General features: G+C 42.2%; 1 protein-coding gene across 1 annotated transcript in view; it reads right to left on the bottom strand.

Annotated features, from left to right (window-relative positions):
- Positions 1 to 6,539, bottom strand: part of sypl1 (synaptophysin-like 1) — a 35,686-nt gene extending 29,147 nt beyond the window's left edge. The window contains exon 1 of the mRNA XM_073059053.1: positions 6,320 to 6,539. Coding sequence (XP_072915154.1) covers positions 6,320 to 6,388 — 69 coding nt within the window. The 5' untranslated portion in view covers positions 6,389 to 6,539. The remainder of the gene's footprint in view (positions 1 to 6,319) is intronic.
- Positions 6,540 to 15,677: the final 9,138 nt, after the last annotated feature.

Here is a 15,677-nt window from a genome sequence, read left to right as displayed (position 1 = left end):
TCTTCCTTCCCATTTGCAGCCACTATTTTAAACACGATGAAATTCAAAGGGTTAATTTCTTCCAAGCTGATGCAGCAACAGCAGCAAAGTTATCATTTAATGATAATAATTGAAGGGTTCCTTTGTTGTTGAGTGCCTCATGAGCTTCCCTCCTGGTACAGCAACCACACAGTCAATTGCTTTTTCATAGCCACAAACGAATCTGCAGTTCACTCTCACTGCTGACGCAGGAAGCATGAAAGTGAACGGTTACAGATTGGACAAATACATCCTGCCATCTGTTCTGGTCCATGCAGAAACATGGAGAATAAAATTTATCAGCTCATTACAAAACCATTATTTAACTTCCCCACTATGTGTGTCAAGGTAAATTAGAAAGAATCTGATCCATTTAAGGATCACAGTTGACACCTACAATGTTCCCCACGTAACCACATTTGAGACAAAGTATATAAAGAGAAAGAATTTAACTAAGCTGGATGAAGCTGCCTGGAATGGCAAGAATAGCAAAATAGAGTTCCATCAATTTAAAGTGCCCAGCTGAATGTCACATATTTCAAAATTAACTAAACCCTAAAACCAACAACCTCAGCACCACAGGATGAATTTCAATTCCTATATTGGTTACACTGTATGGCTGGCTATCAGAACTCACCAGATTTCAATTTCAGTTCACCACAACTGATGGAAAACAAAACAGGTCCAAACAGTTTTCCTCAACAGCCCAGTAAATGCAGGTATAGAAGCAGTTTTTAAAAAACTGTCCTAAGTCCAGGTTGTCAAAATCTGAAATACATTGACCTTGAATGGAAATGGCAGATACATGAAAAAGCAGAAACCAGGCAGGATCCAAATGAAGGCAAATTGCATGCAGTAATGTCCACCAAGTATGACCAGGCCTCGCACCAGAAAGGTCACCAATCATAGAGGAAACAAAACAAATCAAAACAAAAGAGATGGTTGTTGACTTCAGGAGGGCACGGAGTGACCACTCTCCACTGAACATTGATGGCTCCTCTGTAAAGATCGTTAAGAGCACCGAATTTCTTGGTGTTCACCTGGCGGAGAATCTCACCTGGTCCCTCAACACCAGCTGCATAGCAAAGAAAGCCCTCTACTTTCTGCGAAGGCTGAGGGAAGTCCATCTCCCACCCCCCATCTTCATCACATTCTACAGGGGTTGTACTGAGAGCATCCTGAGCAGTTGCATCACTGCCTGGTTCGGAAATTGCACCAGCTCAGATCGCAAGACCCTGCAGCGGATAGTGAGGTCAGCTGAGATCATCAGGGTCTCTCTTCCCGCCATTACCGACATTTACACTACACGCTGCATCCACAAAGCAAACAGCATTATGAAGAACCCCACGCACCCCTCATACAAACTCTTCTCCCTCCTGCCATCTGGGAAAAGGCACTGTAGCATTCAGGCTCTCAAAAGCAGACTATGTAGCAGTTTCTTCCCCCAAGCTATCAGACTCCTCAATACCCAGAGACTGGACTGACACCAACTTACTGCCCTATTGTCTTGTTTATTATTTATTGTAATGCCTGCACTGTTTTATGCACTTCATGCAGTCCTGGGTAGGTCTGTAGTCTAGTGTAGTTGTTTACGTAGTTCAGTCTAGTTTTTGTATTGTTTCATGTAACACCATGGTCTTGAAAAATGTTATCTCGTTTTTACTGTGTACTGTACCAGCAGTTATGGTTGAAATGACAATTAAAAGTGACTTGACTTGACGAAGATTTAACACACTTTTGAGGAAAAACTTGCATTTGTAATACACCTTAAACAATTTCAGGGCGACCTAAGTGCTTTAAAGAAAATTAAACACCGTTATTTCAAATGTGGCAACCACTTCCCAAAAACTGTATGAAGTAACACCATTTTATATAATGTTCTAAACTTATGTCTTGACTGCAACAGACCTAACTGAATACATCTTCCCTACCCCAAAAGATCCCAGATACATAGTGAAATTCACTGGTAAATGCTAATTGTTCCAGTAAAACCTTCAACGTTGTTGTTTATACTGGGGTGAGTCTAGGACTTCTGTGCATGTAGTCCTTGACTTAATGACTGATTTTTAATGATGAACCTGTCAGACTGAACTGTTGAATTTCACACAGAGTCTAACCAATGGAGCTAAGTCTTCCTGGGATTTCCCAACATTACTGCAGGAGACATAGGGGATGCTTGGTGATGGTAAACACTTCTTAAATACTGATTCCAACTTAGACCTGATGCAAATCTGAAAATGTGGTGGTTTCAATAGAGAACATAAGGTAATAGATTTGTGAACTGACAGTACAGAAAGTCTCTATGCTTATATATAGAAAGTCACTAATACTTTCATTTATCCATTTGCTTTTATTTTATTTTTGTCCTATTTAAATTTGTGTTTTCATGTCTATCAACTGTTATGAAGGATGAACAACTCTGATGGGCAGAAGGGTGCAGAGTTGCCCATGCCCCCTTTTGGAGAATCGCAAACTGTTACTATTTCGATGCTGTTAACAAGGAAGGAAGAGAGGCAAAAGAAAACATGCCAGGACAGCTGTTACTGATAACAGCTCATGAGAGAGAATGAGAGAGACACAGATAAGAGGTAAACAAGTTGGGACATCTGCTATTGATAAGAGAGGAGAGGAGCCATTGATTTACTGTTATTGTCTTTTGGAGAAGGATTGTTTACTTGGTACTATTCTGTTCATTGAAATTCCTCGGTGGACAGCTGGAGTGGGCTGATTTGATGGGCTAAGTCATTCAAAACTGATTGGCACTTGAGACCCCGCGAGTGGGGATAAAAGTGAGGTCTGGGGTGACACCCCTCAGATGCACCAGGAGACACACTAGTGAGCATCAGACACCCACGAGAAAGTGTGGGGCATCGGAGACCGAACGAAGGATCAGTAAATTTTAACTCACAGTGTTTATAGCGAGGCCGGTGGGGGCTTGTGTGTGTGTCCACCCTTGCCTGGGTGACGAGTCCACCACAGAAGAACGGTCTAGCTAAAGGACGGAGGGGTCATACTTGAATAGCCACAGCAACAACACATCGATGGATCAAGATCGTAAAGGAAGGTTGGCAAGACAATAGCTGTTACTGTTTGCGCGCTCTCTTTCTCTCTCTCTCTCCAACAATTACAACACATCGACCAACAACTATCTCAGCCTGCATGAACTGAACTTTATATTTCCATGTGACAATTCATTATCCCCTAGATAACGATAGAGCTTGTTTATTATTGATTATTATTATACCCACACTTTTAGGTTTAGTATTGCTAATGTATATTATCTGTACATTTGCATTGATATTGTTTTGTATATTTTTACTAATAAACACTGTTGAAAATAGTACCACCAGACTCCAACGGACACTTCTATCTTTGCTGGGGTACGTAACACAACAATATTAATTTCTGAATGTCACGAACAAGAAGTTATCAGAAAATTACTTACTTAGTTTTTAGAGCCAGTGAATCCCTGCCTTCAACTTTACCCAGCAGTCATGGATTTTGAGAGCAGTGCCTTCTCACTGAAGGCTGAGTTTCAACTCAAACCATGCTGCTGGGCACCAACATGAAAAAGGTTCATCTGTGAGGTGCAGAGGTAAAAACTGGCCTGCAAATTCTGGAGGGGCTGAATGGCTTACTCAAAGCAAGTTGAGGTAATAGTAGGGCAAATGACCAAAAACACAGGGACAGGTTTTTCGGTATGTCTCAATGAAGGGCAGAGAAAGAAGGATTTAGAGGAAGAATTGATGGTCTTGGAAAGCAGAAGACAATTACCATCATTTGTGATTTGAAGTAACATGGACTAACCAACATGAAACACTCAAAATTATGAGGTTAAGTGAGAAGCTGGTTTCACTGGTGGTATGAAGAGGTTGGAAACCAGTGGTTGTAGATCTAAGACAAACAGCAAGAAACCATGCAGGAAAACTAAAAAGAGAGATATCTAACTGGCTATTAATACTGCACCTCTGAAAAGATGGTGGAAAATGTAATGGTAATCTAAGGACTGTTAGATTTATTCCTTAGAAGAAAAATCAAAACTGTAGGATCATGAGAAATGAACCCGTTTTGGTGTGGGATTAAAGGGAGCCCTTTTTGAGACTGACCAAGACCCAATATCTTGAGTGACCTTACTCTAAGTAGCGTGCTTCACACTTCAGCATGCTTTACAGATGAAGCAACAAATTTTAAATGATGGAAGGCATTACCAAACATTTTTCCACGGAGACTTTTGAAGTGTCAATGATTATTTCATGAGGTGAAATTAGTTAAACAGTAGGTTTTCTTACTTGTTTAAAAAATCCAATTTTCCTAAGTGTCAGGAAATTTTAATAGGAGGAATCAAAGAAGCTGTTGCATTTTACAATTTTAAAAGTTGGGAAATCATGTTGCAGCCATACATGACTTTGATTGAGCCACTTTTGGAGTATTGTGTGCAGTTTTTGTCACCACTTTACAGGAAGGACATGGCAGCTATGCAGAAGGTGCAAAAGTACTTTACCAGGAAGTTGCCTGTATTAGTTATAAGAAACTTGGATTGTTTTCTCTGCAGCATCAGAGGCTGAGGGAGTGACCTGAAAGTAGAATATAAAATTATGAGGGGTTTAGACAGAGTTGATGGCCAGGTTGAAATTGTCAAATAGTATAAGCTATAGCTTTAAGGTGAGAGGGAGAAAGTCTGAAAGTTTTGCGAACCTAGTTTTTAAAATAGATTACATTGTGGCAATGTCTAAAATACATTGTCATGGGAAATAGTGGAAACATATGATAGAAACATGTAAGAGACATTCAGAAAGGCACATAAACAGACAGAAGATAGAGAAATGTTGACCATGTGCAGCAGATGGGTTAGTTTAAATTGACAGTGTTGGCACCAACATCATGGGCTGAAGAGTGTGTTTCTCTGCTGTTCTATCGTAATGCTTGTGTTGCTGAAACATTGGGCTTGAAATCAAAGAACAATGGTGGGATAAAAAAACATTTAGTTTGTTTTACAGTAACTTAATTAATGTACTGGGCAGAATCATTTTCAGAGAGCCAACAAGATTGGCCACAATATTTTTCACCACTACACCTTCAAGATCTTAAGTCCACCAGTGTCAGGGGTAGTACAATCACATACTGAAACTGAATGAATCTTAATACAAAAGTAATATATTAAGAAACCTTGACTATGCCACTAATAATATGTTTTATTTAGATTTCAAACTGAAAATCTTAAAAGCATGAAATAACCAAACAGGAAGCAGACTTCAAAAATGGCAGTCATACAAGTTCACCATCTGGTTGTTTCAAATTTCACTCAACTTCAGCACAATCATCCTGCCTTCACAAGTTTTCAATCTGACACCAGAGTGTCTTTACTCCAAGTGTGTACAATATGTCAGCAACTTGCGAGATGAAAATAAACCCATCTGTGTTGCAGCTACTCTCATCTGAAGCAGATGTGAGCCACCACAACGTCACCACTAAAAGTCTTCCTTTTCAAAAAAAGTAGGGTTCCATTTCTATTATTATTAGGTTTACGATTTACGATCAACACCCATCAGATTAAATAGAGTAAACATACTGAGTGGACTGAGCCCTAATTCAATGGGCTTCCAGGATGTGATGCAACTACATCAAAGTAGCCACAGACTTGGCCAGCATAAGAAAAATATAAAAGGGCTTAGCTGATGGAAGCACACCAAGAGACATTTGCTGTTAAAAGCACAAAAGGAAAATAACCAGAATTACCGAAAACTGTGTAGCAAAAACTGAAAAGGCTGCAAAATTGTGGATGGGAAGCGCGTTCATCACACAGATCAGTGGGCTGAAAATGTAACCTTCCTCTTACGTTGCACTATCTGCCGCCCTGAGCATTTTCCACGTTTAATTCAATACTTTGAGGCCTGTCTAATCTCCTTCCAAACGCATGACCAAAACGTCTGTTTTACAAAGAAACAAGTGTTATCTTCACTTTTAAAAAAGTGCGCGAGGGGTCTCGTTTTACTGATAAAAGCGGGAATTGGTTTGACATTCCTAGAATCCTGCCAGCTTGTTCCTCCTTCCCTTTCCCTAGGAGGAGGGAGGGATCTTGCTGGAGCTGGAATCAGGCCATGCGGCCGATCACAAAAAAGGACCGAACACAGAGCACTCGCACCGCACCCCGCCCAGCCCGAGCCTCCACGTTCCAACCCCGGCCTTCCCCCGCCGCTAGGCCCCAGGCCCCGGGCTCGGGTTTGAGGCACGTCGCATCTTATAACGCTGATGGAACGGGGCAGCGTCCGGACCATCTTTACCGTGAAAGCCACCGACTCACCCACTCCAGGATCTTGATGAAGCCGATCGGCTCCTTCAGCGGCCCGAAGTCCAGCTGCAGCGCGGCCATTTCCGTGCAGCGAACGAGCGAGAGCGAGAGCGGCAAGCAAGAGTACAGAGGAGCCGAGGCAGCGCCGCTCTACCTGTCCGCCCGTCCTGTTACCACTTCCTGCGTGAGAGGGACACGGGTGTCGTCGCGGGAGTCGCGGCCCCGCCTCCGAGCCGCAACTTCCCGTCAGCGCCGGGATCCCGGGGCAGCCCTTGCTACATCCTTCCGCTGCTTTTTCTTCCAACCACTTCGTGGAACTCTTTCCAACCCAACGCTCACGACTGCATGGGAGTCACACTCAGCCTTTAAACTCAGTGAATTCTCACCCTCAGTGATTCCAACTATGTTCATCTTCCGCCTTTGCAGTTTTATTATTACTGACATGAAATATCTTGTTTTGAGGCAGCAGTACAGTGTAAGGACATAAAATTACAAAAAAAACCAAAACCATGCAAAAAGGATCAAGATAGTGTTCTTGGTCCATTCAGAAATCTGATGGCGGAGGGGAAGGAGCCGTTTCTGAATTGTTGAGCGTGGGTCTTCAGGTATCTCCTCCCTGGTGGTAGAAACGAGAAGAGACATTTCCTAGATGGTGAAGGTTCGGAATGAAGATGGCATCTTTGTGATATTGGGTTTGCTGACCGCGAAGTTCTAAACTCAGAAATCTTAACCCCAATCTGATATAGATATCTAAAGGGAGGTTCTACTATAACTATCTAGTTCACTTCCCTATTAATCATCCAGACCGAGTTTGGCCAGCAATACCCACTATTTGAGTGGTGGGTCCCCCCTCCCTACCAAGGAGGAACTACCTCCCGCTAACAAAGCTGTGTAAACAGTTTATTTATTTTCAGTGATAAACATTTAAATTTAGATAAAAATTCTTAAAACACATTTAAAACTCAAAGAGGATTTCTATCTTATAAAGGATTTCCAAATTGCAAACGATTTCTAAACAACGAAGGATTTCCAAAACACAGGTAAATTCCTATATCTAACAGACAATCCATTGAATTACAGACAAGTAAGTTATCCATCACAGAAAAAAAGGCAGAGGAATGGATTCTTGTTCACCCTGTCTTTCTGTCATTCTTCTTGATGTTTCTGGACTATTCCTAACAAGCCTGACTGTTTTCTTACACACTTATACTGGGTTTTTTTTGCCACTTGACTTAAAAGTTCAAAGAAAATTTTATTAGTTCTTATATGACAACATAGACAATCCTGAGATTCATTTTCTTGTGGGTATACTCAACAAATCTATAGAATAATAACTATAACAGGCTCAATAAAAAATTAAACAGAATGCATAAGACAACAAAATGTCCAAATGCAAATATAAATAAATAACAAGAGCATGAGATAAAGAGTCCTTAAAGAGAAATCATTGGTTGTGGGAACGTTTCAATGAAGGGGCAAGTGAGTGTAGTTATCCCCTTTTACTCAAGAGCCTGATAGTTATAACCATATAACAATTACAGCACGGAAACAGGCCATCTCGGTGCTTCTAGTCCGTGCCGAACACTTACTCTCACCCAGTCCCACCTACCTGCACTCATCCCATAACCCTCCATTCCTTTCCTGTCCATATACCTATCCAATTTTTGTTAAATGACAAAATCGAACCTGCCTCTACCACTTCTACTGGAAGCTCATTCCCCACAGTTGTGAGGTCAAAACTGTTCTTGAAACTAGTGGTGCAAGTCCTGAGGCTCTCGTACCTTCTATCTGATGGCAGCAGTGAGAAGAGAGCATTACCTGGGTGATGGGAATCTTTAATGATGGATGCTGCTTTCCTACAACAGTGTTTCATGTAGTTGTGCTCAATGGTTAAGAGGACTTTACTTGTGATGTACTGGGCCAAATCTACCATTTTTGTAGGATTTTCCATTCAAAGACATTGGTGTTTCCATACCAGGCCATGATGCAGACAGTCAATACACTCTCCACTACACATCTATAGAAATTTTGTCAAACTTTTAGATGCCATGCCAAATCTCCGCAGACTCAAGCAATCTCCCAGATGTATGGATGGGCCAAGGACATAGGGTAACAGAGGAAATGAAACAGATTGACATTAGGAAGGAAACGGTGATAAGTAGACTGATGGGACTGAAGGCTGACAAATCCCCAGGTCCAGATGGTCTGCATCCTAGGGTACTAAAGGAGGTGGCCCTGGAAATTGCGGATGCATTGGTAATCATTTTCCAATGTTCCTTAGATTCAGGATCAGTTCCTGAGGATTGGAGAATGGCTAATGTTATCCCACTTTTTAAGAAAGGAGGGAGGGAGAAAACAGAGAACTATCGTCCTGTCAGCCTATCATTAGTAGTGGTGAAGATGCTAGAGTCCATTATTAAAGATGAAATAGTGGCATATCTAGATAGCAGTGATCGGATTGGGCCAAGCCAGCATGGATTTACCAAGGGCAAATCATGCTTGACTAATCTATTGGAGTTTTTCGAGGATGTAACCAGGAAGTTAGACAAGGGTGATCCAATGGATGTAGTGTACCTCGATTTTCAGAAGGCATTTGATAAGGTCCCACATAGGAGATTGGTGGGTAAAATCAGAGCTCATGGCATTGGGGGGGAAGATATTGACATGGATAGAAAACTGGTTGGCAGATAGAAAGCAAAGGGTAACGGTGAATGGGTGTTTCTCAGAATGGCAGGTGGTGACTAGTGGGGTGCCACAGGGCTCGGTATTGGGACCACAGCTGTTTACGATTTACATCAACAATTTAGATGAAGGCATTGAGAATAACATCAGCAAGTTTGCTGATGATACTAAGCTGGGTGGCAGTGTGACATGTGATGAGGATGTTAGGAGAATTCAGGGTGACTTGGATAGGCTGGATGAGTGGGCAGATACTTGGCAGATGACGTTTAATGTGAATAAGTGGGAGGTTATCCACCTTGGGAGTAAGAACAGGAAGGCAGATTATTATCTGAATGGTGTAGAGTTAGGTAAGGGAGAAATACAAAGAGATCTAGGAGTCCTTGTTCATCAGTCACTGAAGGTGAATGAGCAAGTGCAGCAGGCAGTGAAGAAGGCTAATGGAATGTTGGCCTTTATTACAAAGGGAATTGAGTACAAGAGCAAGGAAATTCTTTTGCATTTGTACAGGGCCCTGGTGAGACCACACCTGGAGTATTGTGTACAGTTTAGGTCTCCAGGGTTAAGGAAGGACATCCTGGCTATAGAGGAAGTGCAGCGTAGATTCACGAGGTTAATTCCTGGGATGTCCGGACTGTCTTACGCAGAGAGGTTAGAGAGACTGGGCTTGTACATGCTGGAATTAAGGAGATTGAGAGGGGATCTGATTGCAACATATAAGATTATTAAGGGATTGGACAAGATAGAGGCAGGAAATATGTTCCAGATGCTGGGAGAGTCCAGTACCAGAGGGCATGGTTTGAGAATAAAGGGTAGGTCATTTAGGACAGAGTTAAGGATAAACTTCTTCTCCCAGAGAGTTGTGGGGGTCTGGAATGCACTGCCTCGGAAGGCAGTGGAGGCCAATTCTCTGCATGCTTTCAAGAAGGAGCTAGATAGGTATCTTATGGATAGGGGAATCAAGGAATATGGGGACAAGGCAGGAACTGGGTATTGATAGTAGATGATCAGCCATGATCTCAGAATGGCGGTGCAGGCTCAAAGGACCGAATGGTCTACTTCTGCACCTATTGTCTATTGTATTGACTCCTGCGGAAGTAGAGGTGCTGCAGTGCTTTCTTTGTGATTGCACAGGTTCCAAGACAAGTTCTCTGAAATGGTACACCCAGGAATTTGACATTGCTAACTGTCTCCACTTCTGATCCTCTGATGACTTCAGACAGATGTCACATTTTTTCAGATACCTTTTTAGACAGATGGCCTAAAAGCTTCTGGGGACAGAGTTTCCAGATACCGCCATTAATGCTGTGTCCACAAATCGTCCAACTATTGATAGATCAACCTTTTGAAATGCCGAGTGATGGTATTAATCTGGTGTAAGCTTCCTTGACTAACTAAATAACTTTGCCAATGGTTGATGCAAGCCCAATTAACATAACCACGTTGCCTTACACTGCATCTCCTGAGCAGCTATCCTGCCGTGGGTTAACAGTCTATGCTCTATAGACAGTTCTGTTTTTTGCCAAGCTGTCCTTTTAATTTCAGACTAAATGTTGCTGGCCATTCACATCAAGAACTGAATCTTTACAGAAGATTGTTTGAAATCTTAACTTATTCAAAAGCATCTCTTTGATCTTTAGAAATGTCAACTGCTGTGTTTAGCAAGCTGAACTTGGCAAAAAAAGACCCCTGGCCCTGGACACTGAATTCCTATCACATCTTCTTGAGGTACCGCGATATGACAATGTCCTCTGTGGTGGGGAGAATTGTGCCTGTGATGGAGCTGGCTGATGTACAATCACAAAGAATCTCTGATTATTTCTCTTCATTGTTCTTCATCCACCCCACTCCCAACTCTACACCTTCCCCCCCCCCCCACCAAACTCACAACTCCAGTTCCTCCTCCTCCAACAATATCTGAACAAAAGCGATTTTCTAGTTCATTTGTATTTATAATTACTAAATTTATTCTACAAACCTTTTAGGTTTCTATTTGCAGCAAATTTTCTGAGCAATCTGCTCAGTGGAAACTGTGAGCAGTTTCAAACTCCTGGGAGTGTGCATCTCGCACAACCCCTCATGATTCCAGAAATCATTCCATACAATCAGGAAAGCGCACCAACGCATCTGCTTTTAGAGAAGGTTGATGAGAGCTGGATTATGGACATCTATACTCACGTCATTCTATGATGCACAATAGAGGGCATCTAACAAGTTGCATCATTGCATGATATGGAAACTGCACTGTATGGGCTGGAAGGTTCTGCAATAGGTAGTCAGAACTGCCCAATGCTGGAAAAGGGCCAGTAGCACCATGAAGGATCCTATCTACTGTGCTAATGAACTGTTTGTTCCACTCCCATCAGGGAGGAGGCAATGCAGCATCCATGCCAGGACCACCAGACTCAAAATTAGTTATCTTCCTCAAGCAGTAAGAATGATCAACACCTGCACCCACTATCCCAGCCCACCTCCTTTATTTTATCACTTCCTGTCAGCCACCTCATGTACTGACACTCTTGTACCAAATATCACTATGGACACAGAATCAAAGTACAATGTATAAGCTACCTTATGTATTTATATTTATTGGTTTTAATTATTATTTTCTTTATCTTGGGTGTGCTTTTTTTGTGCTGCATCAGATCCTGAGTAACATTTATTTGTGTACTGGAAATGACATTAAGCAGTCTTGAATCTTGAAAAAAAACTACAGATGTTGGAATCTAAAATAAAAACAAAACACACTGGAATCAAGGGACAGTGACTTGAAACAACCAGGGAGAGACAAGTATGATCCCAGAAATTAAAGGGTTAACATATGAGGAGAGTTTCATGGCTCTGGGCCTGTACTTGTTGGAGTTTAGAAGAATGGGGGGCGGGGGGGGGGGGGGAAGTCTCTTTGAAAATTTTCAAATATTGAAAGGCCTAGATATAGTGGATGTTGAGAGGATGTTTCTAATAGTGGGAGAGTCCAGGACCAGAGAGCACAGCCTCAGAATAAGAAGGACATAGATGAGGAGGAATATTTCTTTAGCCAGAGGGTGTTGAATCTGGAATTCACTGTCACAGACATCGGTGGAGTCCAAGTCATTGGATATGTTTAAAGCAGTGGTTGATACATTCTTGACTAGTAAGAGTGTCAAAGATAACAGGGAGAATGGGTTTAAGAGGGATAATAAGTCAGCCATGATGGAATGATGGAGCAAACTCAATAGGCCCAACAACCTAATTCTGCTCCTACAGTATGGAAAGGCTCAGTAGGTCAGGTCATATCTGTGCAAAGAAAAGTGGTGAAAGGTCCTGGATGTAAAACTAACTTTCTCCTTTCACAGGTGCTCCCTAACCTACTGACTGTGCAGGCATTTTCTGTTTCTACTCAGGTTATCTTCAGCTTTGACACCTTGGACCCCATTAAAATGATTTTCTCCCTCAAACTGGTCATCTTTCTTTGAAGTACTATCACCACCCTTTTAAATGAAAGATACTGTATATAGATTTGAATAGATATGGCAAATAAATGCTGAGGCCAGATTATCATCAGGTATGTCTGGACTACCTTTCCATCATCTACAAATCTAGAAGGATGATAGAATGACCTCCAGCTATGTGGATGAGTGTGGTAGAAAAATTTGGGAGCCACTTGATTTTGCATCCATTTAGCACCCAAAACATGGATCCAAGTTAACTGCACCACCCTTTTTCTAAATCACTCCATACTGTTCAATTAAGTGAGACAGTCTCTCATTTGATTCTTAACTCAAAGCACAAAAAAACTGATGCTAGCAATCTGAAAGAAACACGGAAATACTCAGATCAGATATCATCTGTAGATAGAAAGGTCAAATTGACGATCTTTCATAAGAACTAACCAGGACACTGACATTCAGTCTGCAAAAATAGCTCTAAGCACATTTATCTGTTGCTGTAATTCTCCATTCCACCCCTATGCTAATTTTGGCCTCTTACACTGTTCCATTGAAATAGAAAGTAAGCCCGAGGAATATACAGTATTCCAACCAGGCATGTTAACATGCTATATAACTCAATACCAAATTCAACAATTCTGGAAAATCATCTTTTCCAGGTTTCATCAGAATTGGCCAACTTCAATGGGAAAAGGCTATCAGTTTTTCTTTCTCCACGGACATTGACTGATAGAGCATTTACCTCCAGCATTTAAATTCTTTTCTTTTTCTATCTTGTCATTGCCAGCAAATCACCACTAGTTGCTTCATTCCCCACAACTGCACCACAGAAGACTGCTATAATTTTGTTTTGGAAATGTATCTCCTATCAATTTTGCAGTACTGTCTGTAGTCTGTGCAGGCAAAGAGAGAAACAGTGTAGGCAGGGAATCTCAATACATCTTGAATCAATCAAATTAGGTATATTTATTTTCAGGACCCAGGGCATTGCTGCAAAGTTGAGTATTTATTGGACATAGTTGCCCTTAAGAATACAATGGTAAGTGACTTTCTCAACCACTGCATCCTTAACAGTACTAATAGTGAGCGAGTTCCATGACTGAGGCATATTGACAATGAGGGACAAACAGTAATACTATATTTCTTGGTAAGGAATGGTGTATGATTTGGAGGTCACATTCCTCGGGTTGTACCATGTACCTACATTTTTAAACATTTGTATCTACTGCCCTTGTTTTTCTTTGTGATAGAGATCTGGAACGTAATAGGAAGCAAGCCGTTCACATCAGGATACCCAACCTCAGACTTCTTGTCGCAAACACAAAATCTGCAGATGCTGGAAATTCAAGCAACACACACAAAATGCTGGTGGAACACAGCAGGGCAGGCAGCGTCAAAAGGAAGAAGCACTATCAACATTTCGGGCCGAGACCCTTCGTCACGATCCTGACGAAGGGTCTCAGCCCAAAACGTCGACAGTGCTTCTTCCTATTGATGCTGCCTGGCCTGCTGCGTTCCACCAGCATTTTATGTGTGTTGCTCAGACTTCTTGTATATGGTTGGTCCTTTGGTCAGTGGAGACCCCAGGACATTACTGGTAGAAGAGTTAGCAAAGCCATTGAATGTTAAGAACAGGTGTTCGATTCTCTTGCTAGAGATAATCACTATCTGGCATTTCTGTGGTGAGAAAGTTGTCACTTATAGCCGATGCCTGGATATTGTCTAGATCCTGTAGATATGGGCTGATCCATTTTCTGAGGAGTTGTAAATGGAATTGAATATTGTGCAGTCATTAATCAGATTGGAATTATCTTCTGCAGCTGGAGCAGGTCGCTTTGCGAGCTGGACAACTGTTTCTAGAATGTTTCCGAAGCCCACAAAAGTAACAAAGTTTACTGCCTGACGAGGTCGGGGAGTTTGTGATACCGCGACTGGCAGCGGCGTTGGCGAATTCGCTTGCAGGAACCGGGGAATCGCGCGGCTGGACCGCATCGGCATAGAGCTGAGCAGCCTCCAGCGTATCAGCCGTCTCGATCGCTGAGCGTAAGGTCAGATCAGCTTTTTCCAGCAGCCGCTGGCGCACATACACTGACCTGATTCCGGTCACAAAGGCGTCTCGGACCAAGAGTTCCGCATGCTGTTCCGCTGTGAGTGTTTTGCAGTCACAAGTCCGCACGAGTGCCTGTAGAGCTCGGAGAAATTCAGCAGTCGACTCCGTAGGCCACTGTTTTCAGATAGCCAAGCGATGTCTGGCGTAGACGGCATTCACCAGCCGCAGGTACTGTCTTTTGAGGGCGTCAAGCGCCCCTTCATAGGTTTTGAGAGCATTGCATAACTGGGCAATATTCTACATTAGAAAGTCTACAAATGCTGGAATTAAAAAGTTTGCTGGAGGTACAGCTAGTTTTGGAGTGCAGGTTGTAATGTTGTTTGTTCTTATATCTAATCATCATTATAATTTCTTGGTACAGCTTGTAGTGAATTACACTGGCCGAGAATTCTTTTATTTTGTGATCCATTTTCCCTCAGTCCCAAAGCTCCATCCAACTAGATATCACTGCTCCCTTCGTACAAGTTACAACTTGCAATGATCAATTAACTTCCCAAACAAATTTAGGAGCTGTGGAGAAACTAGAACAGCAAAACCTACACAGTTTTACTGGCTGTTATCCTCACCGAGTTGCCTCAATAAAATAAACCAACTTTGGCTTCACACTCAAAATGCTGGGGGAACTCAGCAGGCCAAGCATCATCTACAGAAGAGTATAGTTGATGTTTTAGACTGAGACCCTTCATCAGGACTGGAGCAAAAAAGTCGAGTCAGAATTAGAAGATTGGCGAGGAGGGTGGGAGGAAGAAACAGGTGATAGGTGAAACAGGGAGGGGGGAAGGTGAGTGTCTCTTTCACCAACTTAACAGCTCTCTACTTCACCCTCAACCCCCACCCCCTGGTTTCACCTATCACCTTGTGTTTCTTTCCCCTCCCCGCCTTCTAACTCTGACTCATCTTTTCTTCTCCAGTCCTGATGAAGGGTCTTAACCCAAAAAGTCTACGATACTCTTTTCCATAGATGCTGCCTGACCTGCTGAGTTCCATCAGCATTTTCTGTCTATTGCTTCAATTTCCAGCATCTGCAGATTTTCTCGTCTGTGATTGGACAGCTTTGGCTTGACCAACTCTTGTTGGAAAGTGGGGGAGGGGAAGAAATGAAGTCAAAAGTCAAACATTTTGACAATAAGCTCAATATATTGACAAATATTAC

Source organism: Hemitrygon akajei, chromosome 10 (genome assembly GCF_048418815.1).
Source record: "Hemitrygon akajei chromosome 10, sHemAka1.3, whole genome shotgun sequence".
NCBI classification, from domain to species: domain Eukaryota; kingdom Metazoa; phylum Chordata; class Chondrichthyes; order Myliobatiformes; family Dasyatidae; genus Hemitrygon; species Hemitrygon akajei.
This window is presented reverse-complemented; position numbering and strand designations above follow the sequence as displayed.